The sequence below is a fragment of the Triticum urartu genome, chromosome 2A (genome assembly GCF_056163025.1).
Source record: "Triticum urartu cultivar PI428250 chromosome 2A, HENAU_Tu73, whole genome shotgun sequence".
Taxonomy (NCBI): Eukaryota; Viridiplantae; Streptophyta; class Magnoliopsida; order Poales; family Poaceae; genus Triticum; species Triticum urartu.
The window spans coordinates 113,432,456-113,457,713 of NC_141874.1; the positions used below are offsets into that span (position 1 = coordinate 113,432,456).

The 25,258-nt window shown below is 50.6% G+C and overlaps 2 protein-coding genes and 1 pseudogene across 2 annotated transcripts; 1 reads left to right on the plus strand and 2 right to left on the minus strand.

Annotated features, from left to right (window-relative positions):
* Positions 1-12,895: 12,895 nt before the first annotated feature.
* Positions 12,896-13,477, minus strand: LOC147984180 (uncharacterized). Its single transcript, XM_087540998.1, has one exon. It carries the CDS (start codon positions 13,475-13,477, stop codon positions 12,896-12,898), a length of 582 nt encoding a protein of 193 aa, XP_087397124.1.
* A 2,355-nt stretch (positions 13,478-15,832) lies between these two features.
* On the minus strand, positions 15,833-16,856 carry LOC147984181 (uncharacterized; annotated as a pseudogene).
* A 5,795-nt stretch (positions 16,857-22,651) lies between these two features.
* On the plus strand, positions 22,652-23,941 carry LOC147984182 (uncharacterized). The gene has a single exon (XM_087540999.1). The coding sequence runs from the start codon at positions 22,652-22,654 to the stop codon at positions 23,939-23,941; it is 1,290 nt and encodes a 429-aa protein (XP_087397125.1).
* Positions 23,942-25,258: the final 1,317 nt, after the last annotated feature.

Sequence of the window (25,258 nt, forward strand, 5' to 3'; positions counted from 1 at the left end):
GTCTATTGTTCCGTCGTATGCCTCTATGTTTACGGGTTTGAATCCCTCTGGAAATTCATGGTCCAGCACCTCGTCGGTGAAACATAGGGGGTGTGTGGCACCCCTGTATCTGGGTGTACCGCGTTGTTCGGATGTTTGTTATGTTACATCGTATGCTGGGGCACGCTTGCGTGGTCCATAGATGGATCTAGTTGTGCTGTCCTTTTGGTGCGAGCCCTCGCGTGTATCGCGTACTGGCTTGTGAGTGGCGTTGTTTGCCGCTCGATGTTGGCCGTGAGGTCGTCTATCCGGCCAGGTGGCTGTTTTGATTTTTGGTTGTGGGGGGTCTGAGGCCTCCTCATCGAATTCAGGTAGCAACTTCCGCTTTGGGTAGCTCTTAGTGGGGCGATTGTCGCCGTACTTCGCTGCTGTATTGAGTACTTTACTACATCTGATTTGGAGTGTGTCCTGCGCAGCCTTGAGCCTTTGCTTCTGCTTTTTCAGACTCCTCGTGGTGGCAACAAGCCTTTGACGGGCATTATGCTGCTCCAGGTGCCTGTCCAGCGTTATGTCATCCGGACTATTATCTTTGACAGAATTAGTTTGTTCGGTTTGATTCTCCGTATTGCCGTAGTCCGGCAGTGGTTCGCCCTGCTCCAACGCTGGGTCTGTATGATCGTTCTTTCTGCCGAGGCGGGATTTGGGGTGGCACTTGCGCCGCCGCTTTGACTGCTTCTCGAGGGAACAAGCCTTTGGTGCGTCCTTCCGTTCCTTGTCGTCGTCTTGTTTTGGTGTGTCCACCATGTATACGTCATATGATGAGGTGGACGTCCAGCGCCCTGTGGGCGGTGGTTCCTCTTCGCCTCCCGCATCGTTGTCCATACCGTCGATGTCTTGAGAGTCGAAGTCGAGCATGTCGGTTGAGTCATCGACAGTGGCTATTAGGTGGGTGGTGGGTGGGCGTCGAATTTCTTCGTCGTCCGCATCCCAATCCTATTGGCCATAATCCGGCCTGGGCTCTCCTAACAAAGAGAGAGCCCTTAGTGAATTCAGAATGTCGCCGAAGGGCGAGTGCTGAAAGATATCCGCGGCGGTGAACTCCATGATCGACGCCCAATCGGATTCGATTGGCAGGGGCGCGGATGGTTCGGAGTCCGGAAAAGAGTCCGACACCTTGGAGTCACGGGCTGCGCAGAGGGTTAGGCTGGTGTTTGGCTCGATCGCCGTTGAAACTGCAGCCCCTGAGGCGGTGTCTAACCACCCGTCCTCGACTGGCGCAGTTGGCTCCGAGCTAAGGGTCGAAGCTGATACGGGCGCAACCTCTGGGGTACTGTTCGGCGGCAGAGCTAGGTCATACCCATCGCGACAGTGCGGTGCACCCGGTTGTGGCTTGAATCCATCGAAGGTCAAGTTTCCGCGGATGTCGGCCGTGTAGTTCAAACTTCCAAATCTGACCTGATGGCCAGGGGCGTAGCTTTCAATCTGCTCCAGATGGCCAAGCGAATTAGCCCACAGTGCAAAGCTCGATTACGAAGATCTGTCCGGAAAGAAAAGTCTCACCCTGGACCGCATCGCTATAGATGATAGTAGGAGCCATCAAGCCTGACGGCGACGACACAGAGGAACTCTCAATGAAAGCACCAATGTCGGTGTCAAAACCGGCGGATCTCGGGTAGGGGTCTCGAACTATGCGTCTAGACCGGATGGTAACAGGAGGCAGGGGACACGATGTTTTACCCAGGTTCGGGCCCTCTTGATGGAGGTAAAACCCTACGTCCTGCTTGATTAATATTGATGATATGGGTAGTACAAGAGTAGATCTACCAAGAGATCAGAAAGGCTAAACCCTAGAAGCTAGCCTATGGTATGATTGTATGTTGTGATTGTTGTCCTATGGACTAAAACCCTTCGGTTTATATAGACACCGGAGAGGGTTAGGGTTACACAAGGTCGGTTACAAAGGAGGAGATATCCATATACGTATTGCCTAACTTGCCTTCCACGCCAAGTAGAGTCCCATCCGGACACGAGACGAAGTCTTCAATCTTGTATCTTCATAGTCTAACAGTCCGGCCAATGGAGATAGTCCGGCTGTCCGGAGACCCCCTAATCCAGGACTCCCTCATCCCCCATCTATCTACAACGGTCCACTCTCTCGCAACCCGCTGTATCCTCTACTTGAACATGGTGCTTTATGCCTCATATTATTATCCAATGATGTGTTGCCATCCTATGATGTTTGAGTAGATTTTCGTTGTCCTATTGGTAATTGGTGAATTTCTATGGTTGGTTTAATTTGCTTGTGGTTATGTTGTTGTTCTTTGGTGCCCATCATATGAGCGCGCGCGTGGATCACACCATAGTGTTAGTTGTATGTTGATAGGACTATGTATTGGAGGGCAAGAGTGAAAGAAGCTTCAACCTAGCATAGAAATTGATGCATACAGGATTGAAGGGGGGCCAATATATCTTAATGCTATGGTTGGGTTTTACCTTGATGAACGTTAGTAGTTGCAGATGCTTGCTAATAGTTCCAATCATAAGTGCATAGAATTTCAAGTCAGGGATGACATGCTAGCAGTGACCTCTCCCACATAAAACTTGCTATCGGTCTAGTAAAGTAGTCAATTGCTTAGGGACAATTTTGCAACTCCTATCACCACTTTTCCACACTCTCTATACTAACTTTATTGCTTCTTTACCTAAAACATCCCCTAGTTTTTATTTACGTGCTCTTTATATTCTTGCAAACCTATCCCGTTACACCTACAAAGTACTTCTAGTTTCATACTTGTTCTAGGTAACGCGAACGTTAAGCGTGCGTAGAGTTGTATCGGTGGTCGATAGAACTTGAGGGAATATTTGTTCTACCTTTAGCTCCTCGTTGGGTTCGACACTCTTACTTATCGAAAGAGGCTACAATTGATCCCCTATACTTGTGGGTTATCAAAGGGCCAGACTGAAGTTGATGTTGCGGACGCAGCAACTTCCAAAGGTACCGAATAATTAGTTTTTGATTCATGTCTGAGTGATTCGCAGACTGACATTTAACACATGTTTGTGATTGCAGCGCCAATAGACATAATCCAGCTCGAGGACAACGATGAGGCCGACCATACCGAACCCTGAGGCTGGAGAGAGGGTGCCGACGGCCGCTGACAACATCATGCAAGATGTTCCTCCAAGCCAAGTGAGTCGGAGGGGAGGGGAGGAAGGAGGTGACGGCCCCGACGGCTAGGTTGCAACACCACCCAAGTCGCCCGAGCAGGTGTGACGCGGGGTTCGGGATGGGATGGAGAGAGGGTTCCTTATCTACTCTCTACTGCAAAGGAGGTGGCCGGTGGAGGGAGATCGAGCGGCGGTGACGGAGCTCCCTCCAGTGGCGGGAGGCGGTACCCCCTCTTTAAAACTGGGAGGAGAATTTTACTTCCGTGGCCTCTACATCAACTAGTGATGCACACGGCCTTTTTAAGCATGAGTATTAGGATTTTTAATCTTTAAAGAAATACCTATCTCTACTATGACAACCCTTCATCTCCCAATCGTTTGGGCGTCCATTTCTTCAATTGCAAAACGGAGGTGATTGTGAGAAACATGACGTGGAGGCAATGAAGTAGAATCGCAGTGGGTACGAGCGTACGGGCCGATGAGGCGAGCATGGCAACATGGCATCGAAGGCACTGTGTGGACCATGACGTAGCCCGCCTGGCCATGGTAAAGCCGTCGGAAGCGCAACATTCTCCACGGCGGAGCAGGGATTGGTGGGGTATGTGGTACCACTGCCATTTTGGCTTTATGTCTTGTATTTTAGTTTTCTACCACTCATCTGATCGTCGCACACCCGGAACAGACTCACCGCTGCATCGCCTTGCTCTGGTGACACGAGGGTAGAGACCCTAGCGCCGCCACCGTCCCTGCCCCTTCCCACCCGTCTTGCTGCCTCCAGAGGGCGCTCACCGGCGAAGTTCGGGCCGGCCCCGAGGAAGGCGGCGGCGGGGCGCTATCCCTTGCCACTACGGTGCGTCGAGAGGGGCAGCTTCACGGCACATCCATGGAGATCCGCAGGCGCTTGCCGGAGCTTGGGATCTGCGGTCTGCACGCCCGGATCTGCATGATTCGCGTCTGTGGAAGCGCGGTGGAGGTGCCTGGCCGCGCGCCCATTGAGCACCTGGTGCGCGTGTGCCCTTGGTTGTGCGACGGAGGGGTTGGGCGCAGTCACTATAGCGGGGATCCCCAGGGGCGTCCGCGCGCGTCGTCGTCGTGGGGAGATGCCGGGGGACACGGGCTCCCCTGAGTGGCGGCCTTTGGCTTGAGCGGTCGGATCTGGCGCTATGGTGGCCGAAGGCCCAGAGGTGGCTCAGCTGGCAACTGATTCCAAGCGGACTGCGTGGTGGCTCCTTGTCGGGATGGTGGTCTGGGGCAGCGTGGTCTAGGCAGTGCCTTCGGGATGCTTTGGGCTTGCATCACCAGTGGTGCTCTGGCTAGTTGTGCAGCAAATGGCGCACCTAATGCTCTGGTCTGGTGGTGGCGTGTCTGGAGATGTCGTCACGACATAGGTGCTCGGTTCCCTGACGAAAGTCATGCTCGACTATGGTTTGAGCTGATGGCAAATGACGCCTTCGAGTGTGATTTTGCTTGTCGGAGGTGCCATCGAGGGGATCCGACACGTCTCCCTGGTCCATGTTCTTGTCTCCCGGTGAAAACTGCGTGCAATGGAGGCGCCTTTGACGTTTTACTTCGTTGGAAGCATTGCCTCGGAGTCGAGTCTGGTGTTGGGAGCACCCGAGTAGTGCTGGTGTGGTGGATCTGGAGCGGGCAACGTTTTGGTGAACATGGAGCATTGGTGGTGCATCTGTTTGGAGTTGATCATCGGTCGACGGTGAGAGCGGCAGGAGCATCCTTTGCATACAAGTAGCGTCAGGGAAGCTATGTTAGCTAGCCCTGTGGGATCGAAACGACATATGTCTCGATCTTTCGGATGTATCGTTCCTCTCCAGTGTCCTTGATGTTTGCGTGTATACTCAGAGCAGCCAAGTACAATACGGCGGTTGTCTGTGTGCACTCTGATAGCAGCGAAGGCCCTCCAGTGCTCGCCCAGGTGTGTTGTGGGGTTTTGGCTTTCTGGCGTTTTGTATATGTTGTGGTGCTTTAGTTCTAGTCTAGCTAGGCGCTACTTTTGTTATTGTCCGATTTTCCTCAATAAACCGAGCAGCCCCTTTTCTCCTTTCTTCTTTTTTAGGACTCGCCTTTACGCGGTGCATTGCTTCTTTGGGGTGTTCTTATAATACCTCTTCCTAATCAACGAATTTGACAGTTCTCCCATCAACATTAAAAAAACAGTCATCCAATTAAACAGCACTGTACGTAACACGACCATTGGGAGGCAAATCTAGCTCCGAGGGAGGGCCCATGTACAACATCCACAAGGTTGCTCCTGAATCCTCTAATCTCTGTGCTCTTTGGGATGCCCGTAGATAAGACCAAGCACCGAGAACTAGGGCCATGCACGCATGTGCCTCCCACGTACGTACGTATGCACATACGTACTGGGATGTGGAGTACTTCTACATCGAATGTGTATCGGTTTCAATGCATGCACTCCCATTATGAAATGGCCGATCACGTCAATAATTTGCTGCCCTGTCGTGTTTTGAATCTAAATGGACGGACACGGCCACACGAGCCGTCCGAATATATCCATGTTGGTGATTTGACAGCAAAGGTCGATACATGCGCCACCGGATTGTCGGGCCGGCGCCTCGCTCCGCCACTTATTAGTACGGGGATAAGCCACAGGATCGACGGGCCAGGCCAGCCAGCCAAGCAGCTGTTCGCGACGGGAACGATAGACAGGTCGACCTGTAGCTGTAGGGTGATCTCGGACCACGAGAAAATGTACGTGCATGACCTCCTGGCCAATGGAATGTGGAAACAACGATCGATAGCTCCTAGCCTCGTGGTGGTAATGTAGTGATGCGTACGTACTATGGCAAGGGCAACTTGCATGTATGATGTATCCACCCCTGCCCGGTATGATGCGGCGTCGCAAGCCGGTCGCCACGCGTGGTTTAGGCCGCGCGCGCGGCGGCGGCGGCAACGTATGTGAACGGTGCATCCCCAAAATTCCATCGGTGGTGGTGATGGGTCGACGTGCATGGCATCCCCTTCACGTAACCACATACCAGACCGAGACCCGGCGTGATACGGCCCCGCCTGCATGCCACGCGCGCCAGGCTTGGGGCCCACTTTCTCCGGGGGCGCGGGAGCCGCGAGATGCCGCGCGCGCGCGCGCCAGGGTACGGCTGGAGCGCGACCTCTGCCGATTTCGTTGCGGCGCCGGCGCCCCGTGCATGGAGCATGGGATGACGGCGGCACCGACGGACCGACCGGCCGCGGGCACTGTCGCGTCGACAGCGTGGTATGTTGATTCCCTTGACAAAACCGATCGACTGGCATCATTGGATTTGGGAGGCGCGCCATCAATTCTGGGCTGACTTGATCGCGTTGCAGAATGATTTTCCGCCGGACGATTTTATGACGAGGAGAGGGATGTCTGAGCTGACTTTCTACACCTCCACAGCGTCCGTCGCTGCCTCACTGTACACCCGTCGAGCTCGGCACACATACTTCACTGCTTATTGCAGTCGTTAATAAACTACCATCGATAACTATTTGTATATGCTCTGTGGTGTGTGATATTTCTCTTTCAAACTATCAATCATTTTATTCGTTTATTGGATGTGCAGCTGCGAATATACGTACGGGGTGTGGTGACTGGTGAGTGTGGCTATCGGGGCCACTACGAGGCCGGTTGTTTCACTATAAATTTACAGCTCGGGCCTCGGGACAACACAATGCGAGGGCACACGTGTACAAGCAGCAGTCACATTTCAAACTTGATGGAAGGGGAACGTACAGCACAGTACACTTGATGGCAGGAGAGGTCGTGCTCGAAGACTAAAATCTTGGTACACTACCACCATAAGTGGGGTTTATAGTTTTCAACACAGCGATAAATTCATGGTGCTTTGGAGTCTCGCAGGGCACTTAATGAAGAGGCATGGCATGTCGGCCAGACTGTCTTGAGCCCAATCTGCCGTGGCCTACGGGAGACTAGGGATCACACGATGCACTGTGCATGCGGGCCCACACCTCAGAGGCTGGCAATGGCGCTGCCCCTTTTCCTCCTCTTTTTCCCACGGGCCTTTATTATCTGGTGCCATCGGCTTGGTTTAATCCTGCAATCACGAGCGGCGACGTACTACGTTCTCTGATCGGTGTGATCATCATCACAGACATAAAGCTCAATTCCGAGCTGTCACTGATCAAACGGTCCATGCATGCATGCCTGCAGTAGTGATCACTTGCATCATACACTCTTGCTAGCTCACAGGTTAATCAAAAGTACTCCCTCCGTTCCGAATTACTTGTCGTGAGTATGGATGTATCTAGATGTATTTTACTTCTAGATATATCCATTTCTGCGTCGAGTAATTTGGAACGAGGGAAATAAATAACATGCAGATCGAAATGGTGATGGCCACGTACAGTATACACTCACTCAAGAACAAAACGAGATCACAAGATGTGCTACACCTACAGTGCCACTCCCTCCGAGAAGACCCGGCAGCAGTGCTCAGAACAAGTATGTACTAGCATGTTGGCGGTATTGATGATGGTTACAGCTAAAAAAATCCGCCGTAAACAAGCCCGTGTCTGTACGGCATCGGTATATATAGTGACACGGCGCTGCTGCTTGTATTATGCCAAGTGCATCCGGCACATCTCGTCTTCATCGAATGAGCTGCATGCCAAGTGCATCGGTCGGTCGACACTGTCTTCATCTAATGTGCCACCATAGATCAGCTGCGAATGGGGGAGATCAGAACCTTTCCCTCGAATGCAGAAACATGAAATAAGAGCTAACTCCAACCTGTCGACTCATTTTGCCTGCCCACATCCGTTTGGATCGCCGTGGATAAAAACGCTGGCCCAACGCACGGATCCAAATCCAAAACGCGTCTGTTTCATGTCCGCGTAGACACGAAGCGGACGCGCCGCACGTCCCCTCAGTGTCTGCCGCGATCCCACTGCTGTCCACATCTAGCCGTCCCCCGCGTGCTTCTTCGCCGGCGACAACCTAACCCTAGCCATGGGTTTATTGAGCGACTCCGGCAAGAGCAAGGCAAAGTTCATACCCGGCGCTTCCTTCCCACGCGCTCTTCCTTCTCCGCCGGCGTATGCCAGCCCCGCGAGGCACCGCTGCTCATACCGGTGCATCAAGCGTGGTGGCACTAGGAGTTCAGGCAGCCGCTGCCGCATGATTGGCATCTCGATCTGCAGCGGATCCCGATGCATGCGTGGCCGTGGTCACAGCGGGCGGACGCCGAGGAGGTGCGAAACGCGGGCACAACTCACTCCGGAGCAACGACGGATGCCGGAGTACACGGCAAACTCTCCCCATTGGGAGGTCTGGTTTGTCCTCGAGCACGAGGAGCGACTGCGGCTCGGTGTGCAGCACCACTACGTCAACCCGCCGCTTCCCCATTCATCAAGCCGGAGGAGAAGGAGGAGGAGGTTGCCTACCAAGCGGCACTGGCTGTGGCCTTGGAGACCTCCATCGAGGAAGAGCGGTTGAAGGCGGAAGCGGAGGAGGCGGACTACCAGGCGAGGCTGGCGGAGGCCATCGCCCTCTCTGCGACGACGAATGTGTGGTGCCGCCATCGCCGCTGCCTCTCATCCCCCGACGCCTACGCCTGAACCGGTCGACCAGTACGTCTGAACCGGCCAACTGCGGGAGTGGGTCAGCCCCCCCCCCCCTCCCCGCGCGCGTTTGGCTCGGCGTGACGCCGACGCAGGAGGCCGCGTACCTCGAGCATTGGAGGCAGCGCGCGCTGGCGGAGGAGCGTGCCGACAGCGAGTGGCGTATGCAGAGGGAGCGCGAGGAGAAGGACCGCGCCCGCCTTGCCGCATTGCCGCCGCCGCAGTAGACGCCGGAGGAGGCAACCCTTGTGGCCTATCAAGCCATGTTCAACTGGGCTGGACCATCTCCCGTCTTCAACGACCTCATCGGCGGCGGCGACAACGACGAAGGAAAGGGCAAGGCGGACGATTAGGGCAGCGTGTGGGCGGGGTTTTATTTTCTTATGTTTAATTACCGTTTAAGAGGACTGCCGGCGTTGACCGTCCACTTATGTTAAAGTTTTTTTAAAAATTTATTTTGGTCACACGGGCCAAAAAGGGTATGCCTCTCGTTGTGCACATTTGTCGACTAAATCGAAAAGCGGATGGGCATATCCGTTTGGCCAACACAAATGAATAAAAAGCGGACAAAGTGTGCATTTATTTAGATCGACGCATTGGAGTTGCTGTAAGTCCGAAGAGTCGACGGGACCATCAGTAGCGAGCAGCGACTAATCAAAGTGGATCAAGAGATGAAAACGGGTCGTACGTGCGTCCAGCCCGTTGTAGTAAAAACAAGGGGCATGGGTCACTATTTCATAAGATCCAACGAGGCCAGTACCGGTTAATTCTCAAATCTAAACATATGAACAGTTATCCTTGAGATAGCCTTTTAAGATATCCAACAAAGTGTATGCCGGCATATGCGTCGAGCAACACAGCCTCGTACATGTTGTAGTTTCGTAAATAAAATTGGTCGCCTGTGTGCATTCGAAGGGTGCAAAAACCGAGATTGTCATTTCCTCCATTATCTGAAAATAAACAGGCATCTTTTTTTAGTACCAATTCAAATAATTGAAGGCAATCTAATTAGGTTGTATGGATTGAAATGTACTCCTTGGGTACGCTGAATGGACGCTAGCTGCACATACTTTCCATGCATTCAAGGCATTGGATGCCATGGCATGAGCGTCTCAAGGCCTAACAGCATGCAAGAGCAAAAGGAGCTACTAGGGCCATACATGCATGGACGCAATGCAACATTGGCCGTTTGGCAATTTGGGCAAGCAGGGCGTCCATGAATGACGCCCTCTTTTAGTCCCCCTTCAGCTATTTTCCACAGCCTGGAAACGAAGTGCAGTGCAGTGCAGTGCAGTGCATTATTGCTATCCGGGAGTCAAGCCCTTCACATGCCGTGTATTCAAGGGCTGAGAGGCTCTTGCATTGCATATTTTCCAAAAGAAAAAAAATAACATTTGACGTATATGGACCATTCCTTAGAGCAACTCTAGCAGACCCCGCAAAACGCCGACCCGCAAAACGCGTTTGCAGTTCACGCAAAACAGCTTTTACGGGTCGGCGCGGGCTGGCACATATGCAGACCCTCAAAACGGATCTGTAAAAAAGTATATTCGCGGAATATGCTTTTTTACGGGTCGGCTATGCGGGTTCGGCTCTTTGCGCTGCTACATCCCCGCATATCATCAGCCCGCAAATATCAAATCCAACATAATTCAACAATCGAAAACAAACTGAATTATTCAAAACAAACATAAAACAATAATCATCTGTATTACAAATAATTATTCAAATCACCGTAGCAAACTTGTCATGAATACAAATACAAATAAATACAAAAATTAGTCATTGTCCAACCTTTTGTTAATGGTGCTCAATGAGATCTTCCTGTTGCTGAAAGTGTGTGTCTGCATTTTCAATCTCCTTGTATGTCTGAAGAAAAGCTCTAATGCGGTTTGAGTCTCTAGCTGGTTTGACACGGCTACCCACATTGTCGTAAAAGAATTCTAAGTTCATTCCTCTCTCATCTTCAAGAATCATATTGTGCAGAATAACACATCAAGTCATGATGTTCTTCAGGGTTTTCTTATCCAAAAAACGAGGAGGACCACGGACAATGGCAAACCTAGATTGCAAAACACCGAATGCTCTTTCGATGTCTTTCGGGCTGCCTCTTGCACCCTTGCAAATTCACATTGTTTTTTTGTTTTGGGTTCTTTGATGCTCTTCATAAATATGCACCAAGGAGGATATATACCATCTGCAAGATAGTACCCCTTTGTGTATTCATGCCCATTGATAGTGTAGTTGCAAGCAGGAGCATCACCACTAGCAAGCCTAGTAAAACAAATAAGAGCATTGCAACACATTGATATCATTGAGTGTGCCGGGCATACAAAAAAGCAATGCCAAATCCATAAATCCTCGGATGCTACACCTCTAGCACAACTGTTGCGTCACGAGACTTGCCACAATACATTCCTTGCCAAGCCTTGGGGCAATTTTTCCAATTCCAAAGCATACAATCAATGCTACCTAGCATGCCAGACCAACCTCTCCTCTCATTAGCTGCCATCAATTTCTTTGTGTCATCTTCATTTGGTGCCCAAAGATACTCGGGACCAAAGACACGGACGATCACTTTCGCAAATCTACGCACAGACTCAATTGTGCTATCTTCACCAATGTGAAGATACTCATCGGCATAGTCAGCCGGAACGCCATATGCAATCACCCGCATAGGTAGGGAGATTTTTTGATATGCACTAAATCCCTTTAAGCCCGCGGCATTCCTTCTTTGAGTAAAATACCGGCAATTTGCCTCACAAGCTACAACAATTTTCACAAAAAGGAATTGACGCATTCGGTACCTTCTGCGGAAGAGGTGTGCAGGATATGTAGGATTCTCCGAAAAATAATCTTGCATCAACATCTCGTTCCCAAGATGGCGATTCCGCGGAATGCACAGACGCCCGACAGTAGATCCTCGCCTCCTCTTTCGGTACTCGTCTTCATGCTCCTTCACGGCGAGCGCCATGACCAATGTTTGCTGCCGAAAGGTCGCAAGCATGGTCTCCACATCCGAGTCGTCCGAATCGGATAGCAAGAACTTCTCGCACGGAGTCAATTCCATCTACACGCACACCGACGCGTCAATCTACTACACAGCTCGCAAAAATCACAAAAAGGAGACTAACCGGTGGCGAGTGATTCCGGGCGGCGACGAGGGTGGTGCGCTCGGCGGTGGTCGATCCCAGCGGCGACGGCGACTGGGGGCGGCTCTTCTTGCCTGATCCGGAAGGGCGGTGTAGCGGCTCGGCGCGGGAGGGTGTGGGGCAGCCCGTGGAGCGATTCCGCCCGCAAATATGGCCGGAATCGCCGGCGGCGGGCGGGCGGAAGCAAGGGCGGGCGGCGGTGGATGGAGGGGGAAAAGAGCGCGGGGCTGAAATGTCCCTCCCGTCAACTGCTTCTCTGTGATGCAGGGCACCGCAGCCGTGAGGGGGAAACCCGCGTTTTCCGGGGTTGGGGTCGTGAATTTGCCGCGCCCCCTAAAAATTTTTGCGGGCCAGGACTGGGTGCGGGGTCTGATCGGGCAGGCTTTCCGGCCCGTACCCGCATTTTGGCGGTTATTTTGCGGGTCTGGGGCGGATGCTGGGTCTGCTAGAGTTGCTCTTAGAGCATGTCCAACAGCCGCCCAACGCGCGCCGCGCTAAAAAGTAGTTTGCAGCGCGCCCATCGCCTGGAAAAGCGCAGCGGGCAGCACTGGCTCCAGCAGCCGCGCTAAAATTTAGCGCGCACGTAGCTCCAGCAGCCGCGCTAAAATGCAGTGCGCTATCGCATGCACATTGTGTACATATTTATATTACCAATATAAAAAGACCCAAAGGGCAGATCCAACTGATCTCGACCATCAAACAAGGTCAATCCAACGATCTACACTACTCCAATGGCGAGCATTCAACATGTTTAACGTGCAATTAATATCATACCAAATATTGCACTAATCACAAAACTATCACACAAATAATAGCATACCTAATATCCACGTACAATTAATATACTGTCTAAATATTAACGTGTGTTGCACGTGCGCATTTACTAGTCATAGATAAAAACGATACATAGAGATTTTACTTAGTTCCACGGCATAGATAGATAAAATTACGGTGCAACGACATAAAAAACTACTAGATAGTGCAACTAGATAAACTACAACCTACTCCCAGTCGTCGTCATCATCATCACCGTCATCCTCGCTGGTCTGGTCCGAGATATCGAGCCACATGTCGTCACAACGAGTATCATTAGCCGAAAAGATCGACTGCCCACCATTTTCAACGATCTCGCACTGCGATAATGCCAGGGCCTTCCGCCGACGCCTATCCAACCGGTCCGCGTGGCGCTTTGTCGTCTGCTCCGCCCAGTAGGCTTGCTCGTCGGCGACATCCTTCGGGTGGCGCCGGCGCCACTCCGCCATGGCCCGCTCGTCCTCCTCGGCGATGAGGAGGCGGCGCTGCCGCTCAGCGTGCTCCGCAAGGTCTTGTGCCGTGATAAGACGAGGCGGAGGGGCGACGTCCAGCGCTTGCTGGAGCGTGTAGACGTCCTGCAAGTTCATCTGCCGGCGCGGCCTGCCTAGGCGCCACGCCGCCGCGTCGTACGCACGGGCGGCCTCGTGCGCCGTCTCGAAGGTGCCGAGGCCGAGCCGGACGTCGCCGGACCGGATCTCGGAGTAGTACCAGCCGTTGGGGCGCTGGCGGACGCCGCGGTAGCCCGACGCTCCTCGACGGCGCGACGGCATGGTGGCGGGGCGCTGGAGCGGTGAGGAAGCAACGAGGAAGCGGAGGAAGCGTGTGTGGTAGCGAAAGAGGAAGAGAGAGTGGAATAGCCGCGTAGCGAGCGCCGCAATTTAAAGGCGCACCGGAAGAGGTGCGCCAAAAATAGCGCGCGAGCTGCCGCCTTTTCCCACGCACGCTAATTTCCCGTCACCGCTAGAGCGCGCGAAAACGTCCCCCGCGCGCTAAAAACTCAGTTTAGCGCACCCGCCTTTTGGCGCGGCTATTGGAGATGCTTTTAATATATAGCGGCTTGATCCTACTACATGTGGTGCTTGCATGTTTGGAATAAAACTGCGTTGCACCGGGAAAAAAAGGCACAACCAACTTTATATTCCCTTGTGCACCATTTTATATATTCAATACTTATACACGTCGATAATAAGATAAAGCGGATTATTGCCTTTTGTAGAATCAAGTTTGGACATGAAGAAGCCAACTTAGCATTCTTCATCAGACGGAAGAGCAGTTTTGCATCGAATAGTTTGTCAATCATTTATCTTTTTGGCTTTTCTGGAAAACATGAAAATTTCCTCTTTTCTAAAGAAGTTAAGGTTTACATAAAAATTGGAACTCGTGTTTAAGAATAATAAACATTTATGAAAATTTGAACATTTGTCCAAAAAACACATTTTTAACAGGCATTTTTTCTTTAAAGAATTTTTTGATTTTTTTGTACATTTCTAAAAGATTTTTTTAGCAAAAACGGAACATTTTTTGGAATTTTTTATGAGTCTTAAAAGAGTGCAAACACATTTTTTTGAAACAAAAATAGTGTGAACATGTGTAAAACTGTGAACATTTTTAAACTAATTTCTTCAGTAAACAAATTAAACCGGCCACATGCAAGGTTGGGTCCTGTGCTCTATATATAGTTATAAATTGAAAGAGTTGATCTTAAGATTACTAAGTAAAAATAAGTATCACAGTAAGAAAAAGAGCCAAATGAGTAATTGGAATGTATAAGTCCCGAAGAATCGGGAAAGTATCGAGTGCTCCCAGGCTTGTGGTGCTTCCGGTGCTCCAAATGTTCAAAAAATAGTTTTAAACTGTTCAAAAAATTCTGAAAAAAATGCAGCACATCGACGGAACATCGATATCTCTTGTCACAAAATTTCAAATCAAAATTCGAAACATTGCTCGAGATACAAAATGACAAAATTTTGTACATAACATAAGTTGGGCTTTAGTTTTGGCCCATTATCACATTGATGTCAAATTTGTCACTTTTGTATCTCGAGCAATGTTTCGAATTTTGATTTGAAATTTTGCGACACGAGACATCGATGTTCCGTCGATGTGCTGCATTTTTTTCAGAATTTTCTGAACATTTTAAAAAATGTTTTTCACATCGGAGCACCGGGAGCACCCTAGGCCTGGGAGCACTAGATACTTTCCCCCAAAGAATCATCTTAGGTGTTCTACAGTTAATGGGCGGACACATGACCACCAGTACAACACTACCCATTTTCCGAACATCACCATTCCGGGCAGTGTCAGGTGAGTTTAGAGGCTGAAAACATGCTGGAGTTAAGATTAAAAGGAGAGGTTTGCTTCAGGGAGCTAAGGATACATTTATAACTGGAACTATATAGGAACATTGTCAAAATACATTCATAGACAAAAAGGCATGCCTGCACCGAATTGTGCTTTTGCACCAGATATCTTCCTACAATAAATTGAAGCAAACTATAAAGAACTCACTTTACTCATTAGTGATACAATAGTCCAGCAACAGATTCTTTATTAGCGCTCGCAAACCCCTTGAATAGCACAACATTTCTCTGAATAGTTGCAAAGTCTTGAACCATCCACAGAAGGGTATAAAATATCTTACGGTTAATTTAATCAGTAATCAGATGATAAAAAATATGACACAACAGTCAGATTTAGTTCACAAGCTTATCTTATGGCAGTAATAGTAAGAGAAACCATAATTATGAAATCGGATAAATAGATCAACTAAAAAAACAAATCTCTATGACCAGATCAAAATATTCAGAATAACAGATTGTAGGGCTATGCTTAGAGCATCTCCAGCCGTTCGACCCCCAGGGCTTAAAATAGCACCCGCCTGGGGATGAACCGCCGATAAAATCGGTCTGGGGCGGTTGGTTTTCCAGCCGCGGCACCCAGGTCGCCCCCAGACTCCGATTTTTGAAACAACAATTCGGCTAAATTTTGGCAAAACACGTCACTAATTCATCCAAACTAGTCGATTTCATTGATATTTGTGAAAAACTTAAAACATCAATTGAAAACTAACTAAAAACGAAACTACGCCTCAAACTATTGCGCCGTCGCCGCCGCCCGCCCGCCTTTTACATCCCGAGGAGCCTGTAGAACCGGGTGTAGTTGCCGCCGTCCTCGTCGCCGTCATCGTCGCCGCCGTCCTGCCCGCCGCCGCCATCCCTGCTACACCTCTGACCAGCGTCGCCGACGCGTGGGGGGTTGGATGGCCCGGGCACCTCCTCGTCGTCGCTGTTGAGGATGACGACTCCGCCTACGTCGCGACCGCGGCGCCGCGCGGCTATCTCCTCGAAGGCGCGACGCTGGCGCTCCATCTGCTCGTGTACGTAGTCCGCCCTCACCCATTTGATGGCGGTCTCGTCGTCGGCAGCCATGTCCGCGTTCTCCTTCTTCACGGGGAGCAACCCTGGCTCGATCTTCGACCTGACGAGGCGGGAAGAAGGAGGAGAGGGCGCACGTCCTCATTGATGACGAGGGCGCCGCCGCGGCTGCGGCCGAGCGACGTCTCCTGTGTCTCCGGCTTAACGGGGCTGAGTGCCGGTGATCCGGAGGACAGGGAGGCACAACCCGAGGATGAGGAGGTCGCCGTTTCCATTCGCCGCGACGTCCAGGAGCTGCCGCGACGGCGCGAGAAGGTGGGGGCGCGGGCTACTCCAAGCGTGGCGTGTTGCCGGCCTCGATGTGCTCGAGGACGGCCTCGAGGGTGCGGACATGGACGCCCCACCTTCAGCGCCGCCCCTCAGAGTTGTGTCGGCCGCGGGGGTCGACGCTGTTCAGGGAGGCAAGCAAATCGGCATGGCGGCGTTCCAAGTACGCTGTCCAGAATGCGTTGTTGTCGGGGGCGTACCTCAGCTCGTTGCGTGCCTGCTCCGGCAGTAAGGACTGGATGCGCGCTATCTCGCCGCGCCGGGCCGCACCGGTCGGCGGGGGTGGCACCGGGACTCCGCCGGCCCTCAGCTTCCACGTGCCTGGCACCCGCATGTCCGGTGGTGCAGGGTAGTCGGCCTCGTAGAGGAGTCGCGCCTTGTCCTCGTGGAGGTGACGACGGCCGAAGCCGTTGTCCACCGCACCGTCGCTTGGATAACGCTCGGCCATGCTCACCGGCGGGAGGGAGCCGGGGAGGAAAGGCGCGCTCTCTCGATCGAGAGGGGCGTCGGTGGTGAGAGGGGGAAAGAGTTTCTGCGGCAATGGAGCGTGTGCTCAACGGCGATGGAGGGGCGGCCTTTTATAGCTGGGCTTGGGCGGTGAGAGGGCGGCAGCCATGCGTACGCTTGGCGGGATCGGGCGGGACATGTGCCGCGGTGCCTTCACTGCGCCGCCCGTGAGGCATCAATGGAGACTGACCGGCGCGGCAGCGCAACAGCCTTCGCATTGATTCCCGCGAGAACCGAGGCAATGAGGACGACGATGTGCCAGGGTCGCTGACTCGGTTGTCCCACCGGGCTTTCGCGCCAAAATGCTCCCCCCCCCCCCCCCGCCTCCGGGCGCCCCCCAACGCGCCGGGTTCGGGCTGGGTCCACCGGCGCCAAAATCGGGCCTAACCAACGAAAATTGGGCTTCTGGGGGCGCGACTGGACCGTTTCTTTAGCACCGGCGCTAAACAGGGTCGGGGGGGGGGGGGGGGGGTTGTTGGGGGCGCGGCTGAAGATGCTCTTAGCTAGGAGTACTCCATGTCCTGTGATGTCGTGTAGTTCTTGGCACGTTGCATAGCAAAACAACTTTATATCCTGTGTTTTTCATTTGCAATCATATGAAAAAACTGGGTAATGTCATCCCCTTGAACGATCTTTTGCATTTTAGCTCTAGGTGTCCATTTCATCTCTTCTTCTCTGAGAAGCTCTCACAATCTCTGCTCAGCCTCCATCTTAGATGCCCGATCATCGGCATCTAAAAAGGCGGATTCGGCCTTGAGATAGAGCTCATTTATAAGGTGTATAAGCTATTCTTTTTCACCTTATAAATTTTGCTTTCATTATTAGCCCAGCCCCTCATGATCTACCTCAAGTGCATAATCTTATTTTGCCATCTCTCAATATTCGACTTTCCTCCTGTGGCCTTAGCACATTCCCGGGCTATGAGATCAATGAAGCCCTCTCTCTCAAACCATGCTAGTTCGAAAGAGAATACATTCTTGTTTCCTACATGTGTCACCTCCGCAGAGTCAACAAGAAGCAGGGTGTGATCGGAGATCTCTCCGTGTAAAGTTTGGACTGCCACCAAAGGAAACTTCTAATTCCCATTCTATATTGGTGAGAACTTGCTCCAACTTCTCGTAAGTTGGACTCAGCGGTGTGTTGACCCAAGTAAACTTTCAGCTTGAGAGTTTTATCTCTCTCAGGTCTAGACTTTCAATAATCGTGTTAAACATAAATGACCATCTGCTATCAAAATTATGATTATGTTTTTCGTCTCTCCTCCTGATAATGTTAAAATCACATCCGACCAGTATAGATAATCTCTCTTCCCCACAAACCCGCAGATGGTTTGCTAGGAAGTCCGGTTTGAGCTCCGGTTGATCGGCTCCATATACTGCAACTAGCGCCCATTGGAATCCATCTATCTTCGAGCGCACCCTAAATTTGACGGCAAAGGCCCCTAGCACTACGTTACAGACTTCTAGTGTCTCGCGCTTGACCCCAAGTAAGATTCCACCGGATCTTCCTCTTGGAGGTAGACAGTGCCAATCAAAGTCAGCACCACCAGATAAGATGCCAAGATATTGTGATGTAAAATTATCCCTACCAGTCTCAAGTAAGGCAATAAACTCCAACTTATGTTCTAATGATGGTTCCTCCAGGAACCTTTTTTTAGCCAAGTCTGCCAGATCTCTGTTATTCCAAAAGATCCCTATCATTTTTATCATGAAATTTCTTTGCGGTCCAAATTCTCGTGCTTCTACGCACAGCGGATACAGGATATACATTCCTCTTCCAGGTGCATTTTGGCTTATTCTATCCAACTGCTCGGTCCATATAACTGAGATCAGTCACGCTCAAATCTAGTTGCAGAGGGGCCGTATACCCCTCAGAAACCGTTTCTGCATCCTCTTCATGTAACACGGAAGAGGGTAATAGATCCTCACAAAGGCAATCTAGTGCCCTAACACCTAGCACATTAATGTGTGAATCATTCATAGGTTTTACCTACGCATTAATATCTCTCTATCCACCGACGCACAGATCGGCATCAGGGTTCAAGACAGCGCGATTTTCTTGCCATTGTCCACTTGTGGGCGCCGAGAGAATTGGCAACGTAAGATCAAGAGACTGAGGTTGATGAAAATATCGGTATGACACAGAGACATACGAGATCGTCGTTTTCACAATAATTGGGCCTGCTTTCTTAATTCATCCAGCAAAAGTAGTGCCCACTGCTGAACCCATCGTCCTGCCAATTCAGGCCTGCCGCCACATTCTCTTCAGCTCCGGTTTTCGCTGCGGCCATCTTAATTTTTTGATGTTCCATGGTGGTAGGAATCTGTAAATCTGTTTCCTAAGAAAATACACATAATCAGCGGTGTATACAGGAACGGATTGCACTACAATAATTGCAGTATTTCCGAAGAAAAAAGAAAAGTATGACCAGCTGTGACCTTTGAAGATTGGAAACAGTATGATCTTGTAGATGAGTTGAATCGAAATGTTCTTAGTTAGCAGCGCCGACATGACACCCTGACAGAACCTCAACCTGAAGCTCAAGTGGATCAACCCGCCGGGCTTGCTCAAACGGTCAGACTTTGTGTGAACCAAGTGGTGTTTGACAACTGGTGTGCTAGTACTGTAGCTTCTGATAATTAGTTCTGTCGTAGTAGCAATGAAAGCAAATTAATTTCTGAAGAATTGCGTGCTTGCTTGATGGATCAGTAGCAATGCTTGACCGAATTCATTACTTGGCAAATCCACTCTTGGAGCCGTATCAAGTTGCCAACCCAGTAAAGCACATGTCAATCTGTCAGTGGCTGTGCCTACATTCCTGAGACTAATTTCAGACCTGAATGATAGCTCGAGTATAGTTTTATTTCCTATGAGGAGTGCTTGAGTTGCCTTCTTCTGGCCCTATCCAGCAGAAAAACTTCTAGAATTGCCCCACACTAATTAAAACTGTCACTCATACTAGTGTTTTACAAATTGAAGTACACTATTCATAAGTGAAGCTTGACATTTGAACGCCTCATAAATAATTACTAAGACAAGTACTTCAACCAGACTATGTCAGTACTACCTACCTAATGAGTCATGTGTAGGAGTACTACTCCAACTAGAGTATGTAGGAGTACTTGGCAAGGAGAGATCATCATGAGTAAATGTACTCTGCTAAAGATTTTATCATGAGGAGTTGAATCAAAAAATTACTTAATCAGCTTGGTATATGGAATCTTTTTTTCACTTTTTTTGAATTATTTACCACATGTGTCACGTGGTTCTATTTTTGTCACTTTTTTGATTTGTGAAGTAAGCTTAACATCCAGTGTTCGTTTTTTTTCTGCTTTTTTTGCGGGAATATCCAGGGTTCGTTTCAATCATGTAGATGGGAGCATCATCCAGCAAGTTGATCTGTCTAGTCACCATGAGCCAATAGTTTCTCCTTTCTCCCGCAAAAACAAAGTTGATCAAAACAAAAGAGAAATAGACAGCGCAGTGACATTTCTCATGACCTAACTGGATAGTTCATCTGTCGAATGTGGCTTCTGTCTAGTCGGTTGGGCCTGAAATATCACAAGCCCATAACTCGCCGAATCAATGGGCTTGTCGGGAGTATACATTCTCATCTTGACCTCTTCTCTGCCTACCACACAAGTGCTGAATTTTTTGGCGCCTCCTGTGGGCTCAGGTGCACTGTTCCTTCCTGTGTATTGTTCCTCCCACAGTGCAGTGTGTTCCCTGAACTCTTTTCTTCTGCCAGCTAGTATGAAATATACGTAATAAATATAAATCATTCTAAAGTCAAAGTATGCGAATGAAGCGTGGAGTGACAGACATAATCTGAACACCTCACATGATTTCCAGCGTTCACTTATTTCCCGGATATTATTTTTTGGGTACCTATAGTATTAGTGGATGTGGTCTACTTCATGTGATATTTCTGTATAATCCAAGGGGAATTCAAGTGCTCTGACCCAAGCATATACATCACTATACGTATTCGTATCATGTCGTTCGTTTGACGTGTCGCGGCCGCGGCATTGCCACGCTATACTCCAGGCGCCGCATTCAGATTGTGCCAGCACGGCACGACACATCTGGACAGAAGCACCGAGAGAGATACGTACGTACGTTTTCGTTGTGGACACAAGAGACGTTGTCTAGAATCGTCGATGAACCCTAATCCTAATCCTAAGTTCCTAACACGCTTAGCTGGCCTTCTTTAAGTGACCCATTTATCATTGTTGCGGCCATACTCCATTGGGATGGCCCTCAAAGAGTAACTTGGTGACCTGAGCTACGGTCAGAGACGGGAGATTCATGGCAATGACATGGCATGGGGGTCGCGTCTCCATGGCACGGCCCCACGTGCTGAGAACGGGCGAGCGAACTCGATCAGACACCACCGTGAGACATGGACACATGCATGGACACACACACGGCCATCGGACCGACGAGACAGAGCGCGACGTGCCTCGGACGGGTGCAGCGCACACGTCGACCGGCCGTGTGCACGCCCATGCACAGACCTCGCTCGGAGACGCGCCGCCGGTTCGACCGACGAGCGATCAGCTTGGTCAGAAAGACCCGCCTCTCCAAACTACACATGCATGCATCCACTGCTTGCTCGTCGAGGCATGGAGTCCATGCCATGGACGGAGTCACGGAGAGCAGGATGGGTGTGGCGCGAGAGTCGCCGGCTGATGCAGTGCTTTAGCTCGTACTGCTAGGTACTAGCAGCCAGGCGCCGTGAGCCCATGACGGGCGTCGTCCTTTGTCCTGGAAGACGGACGCATGCATGTACGCCATCGCGTTGATTATGTGCACAGGGCCGCCGTATAGCGACCTGACGAGAGAACCACAGGGCCGGCGCATCGTGTGTTCACTGCACGCGGCATGCATGGACTCCATCTTCTTCATGGCTCCGGCCATCTTGGTGTGGTGTTCATGTTTGTTATGGGCCAATGTTGTCTCCATCCTCCTTTAGTTGGAGCACTCAGGTACGAGTGCGACCGACCACGACTGGATTTATTTCGACCCAGCCAGCCTACAGGATGTATGTCTGGATCCGCTGCACCGTGTGTCTTTCTTCTAGAAGAAAACATATATACTAGTAGATGTCAAGTCAGGCCAACTCCACCGCGCGACCCTATCCTGTCCGCCCCGTCCATTTGGGGTACAAGGGACAAACGAGACGGCCCAACGCGCGGACGCAAACGGACAAATGTCCGGATTCCGTCCGCTTTCGACCCATCCCCGGCCCAAACTTGCGCTCGGTTTGGGGTGAAACGGACGCGCGCGGACGGCCTCGACGCACGCCCTTGTCCCCCCGTGGCCCGCCTGTCGGGGACACTAGCAGTCCCTCCGCTCCCAACGCTTCACCCTCTCTCCCCGCCCCGCCCCGCCCCGCCGCCGACGCCGCCGCCGCTATTTTCCGGCCGCCTCCTCACCGCGCAGCCCCCCCCCCCCGCCGTCCATACCAAACCACGTCTCGACATGGCTGCCACCACGCCCGCGCTTCCGCCGTAGTTTTGGTCGTCGATCGGAGGAGGTTTGGCCGTCGCCGTCCTTGCCGGTGGCAGAGGGGACACGACTGCCGGCGACGTACCACGGCGGCCGAGGCAGATTCCGACGAGAGCTCCAGAGCGGCCTGTAGCCGGCCGGCAACCACCCTGCTGCGTCGAGGTGATCATCGCGGCCTCTTCGCCACCACGACCGCAAGGTCTTCGACCTTTTGCCAACAAAGGTATGGACAGTGGAGACGAGTTTTTCTTCCATCACTTCCTTTGTTCATCGGACGATTCGTCGTCGGATGATGACGATCATGTGGTGGCTGCACTGGTCGTTCACGACCATATTCAACGGCAGCTTCCTCGGTACAGGGGGTCAGTCCCTGGCCGTGCTCCCAACCTAAACCGCAACAGGGAGAGAGGCCACGCCCTGCTCTATGCCGATTACTTTGCCAACACCCCGCTCTTCAGGCCGGATAAATTTCGTCGCCGTTTTCGTATGGCAAGGCATGTGTTCAATCGTATCCGAGAGGGAGTGGTTTCTCATGACCCATACTTCGAGTGCAAGACGGATGCCCTTGGCAAGCTTGGATTCTCCTCCTACCAGAAATGCACCGCGGCCCTCCGCATGCTTGCATATGGAATTCCAGGCGATTTGGTGGATGAGTATGTGCGTATGAGTGAGACAACATGTCTGGTGTCAATGTACAAGTTTTGCCAGTCTGTGATCGAGGTCTTTGGCCCAGGGTACTTGAGGCAGCCAACTGCCGCTGATACAGAGAGATTGTTGGCGACCAACGCAGCTAGAGGCTTTCGAGGTATGCTTGGCAGCATAGATTGTATGCACTGGGAGTGGAAGAACTGTCCATTTGCTTGGCAGGGCCAGTACACGGGGCATGTTAACGGGTGCACTGTCATATTAGAAGCGGTGGCATCACAAGATCTTTGGATATGGCATTCTTTCTTCGGCATGGCAGGTTCTCACAATGATATCAATGTGCTGCAGCGTTCTCCAGTCTTCGCGAGGCTTGCAGAAGGCCACTCCCCACCTGTCAACTTTGAGATCAACTGCCACCATTACAATAAGGGATACTATGTAGCAGATGGTATATATCCTCAGTGGTCAACTTTTGTGAAGACAATCTCGAAACCCCAAGGTGAGAAGAGAAAGAGATTTGCCCAAATGCAACAGAGTGTTAGAAAGGATGTGGAACGTGCTTTTGGTGTGCTTCAATCCCGGTGGGGTATCGTTCGAAACCCTGCACTGTCATGGGATGAAGGGAAGCTTTGGGAGGTGATGACTGCTTGTGTGATCATGCACAACATGATCGTCGAGGACGAGTGTGATAAGAGTATCTTCGACCAAGGATTTGATTATCAAGGTGAAAATATTGAGCCCCTGCACCAAGACCCGGCCACATTTGAACAATTTGCCCAATTCCACCGTGAGATGCGTGATTGGCACACTCATGTGAATCTTCAAAATGACTTGGTTGAGCACGTGTGGGATCACATTGGCAACCAATAGATGTATTTTTCCATTTTATGTTCAGTCAAGACAATTTCGATTTGGTTGTAAAACTATTTTATTAAAGACAATTTCAATTGGGTTGTAAAACTATTTTAATTTTCAGACAAAAATTTGGGTTCGAAACTAGTTTTAATGCAAATTTGGGCATTTCTTGGCCCTGGCGGACAGGATGGGGCAAAAGGATGCGGCAGCGCGCTGGGCGCACGGCCACCGCATCCCAGGACAGGCCCGGACATGACCACAAATCCCTACCCAAAGGGAGAAAAACAGGACAAAACGGACGTCCGTTTGGGGTCGCGCGGTGGAGTTGGCCTCATAGCCGTCGACTTGGTAGCGCATGCGAACAGATGGAGTAAACAAAAAAGAAAACTACCGCATTACAGTTTTTTTGTGGGGATACCGCATTACAGGTTAGGGTTACTTGTTTTCTTAATTTCTCAAAAAAGCTATCATAATTTTTTTAGGGGAAAGCTATCATAAAATTGGTTGGCTGTTCAAAAAAATCAAACCGTTAAGTTTTAAGCATGATTATGACAGCTTAGGTCCACTCGCCAGGTTGACCGTCGACAAGTTATCACAGATGGGGCTCACATATTTTGTAATTGTCGCGATGGAGTGTGGAGTTCGAGCTACACTTGTTGTTTGCAACAAGTTGTAATTTCTTGTACAATTTTTCTGTCTTCTAGTCATTCCTCATTTAGTTGAAGGAGGCCTATTAATATTGCAGTACGCGGATGACACTATTTTGTTTTTGGATCATGACTTAGAAAAGGCCAGAAACCTCAAACTGCTGTTATGTGCTTTCGAGGATTTATCTGGACTAAAGATAAATTTTCATAAGAGTGAACTCTTCTGCTTCGGCGAGGCCGCAGAAGCATCACAAGATTATGCTGAAATATTTGGTTGTTAACTTGGACAATTTCCGATTCGATATCTGGGTATCCCTATTCATTATCGGTGATTGACAATAGCTGAATGGAAGCATGTTGAAGAGAGAATGGAGAAACATCTGGCTAGTTGGAAGGCCAAACTCCTGTCATATGGGGGGCGATTAATTCTGATTAATTCCGTCCTTACCAATATGGTTCTCTACATGTTATCATTTTTTCATCTCCAAAAGGTGTGCTTCAGTGTGTTGATTATTTTAGATCAAGATTCTTTTGGCAAAGTGATTTTGAAACCAAGAAATATCGTTTGGCTAGGTGGAATGTCTTATGTCGTCCAAAAAGCCAAGGGGGACTTGGTATCCAGGATCTAGAGATCAAAAATATTGCATTGCTCAGCAAATGGGTACATAAACTATTCACTGAGGAT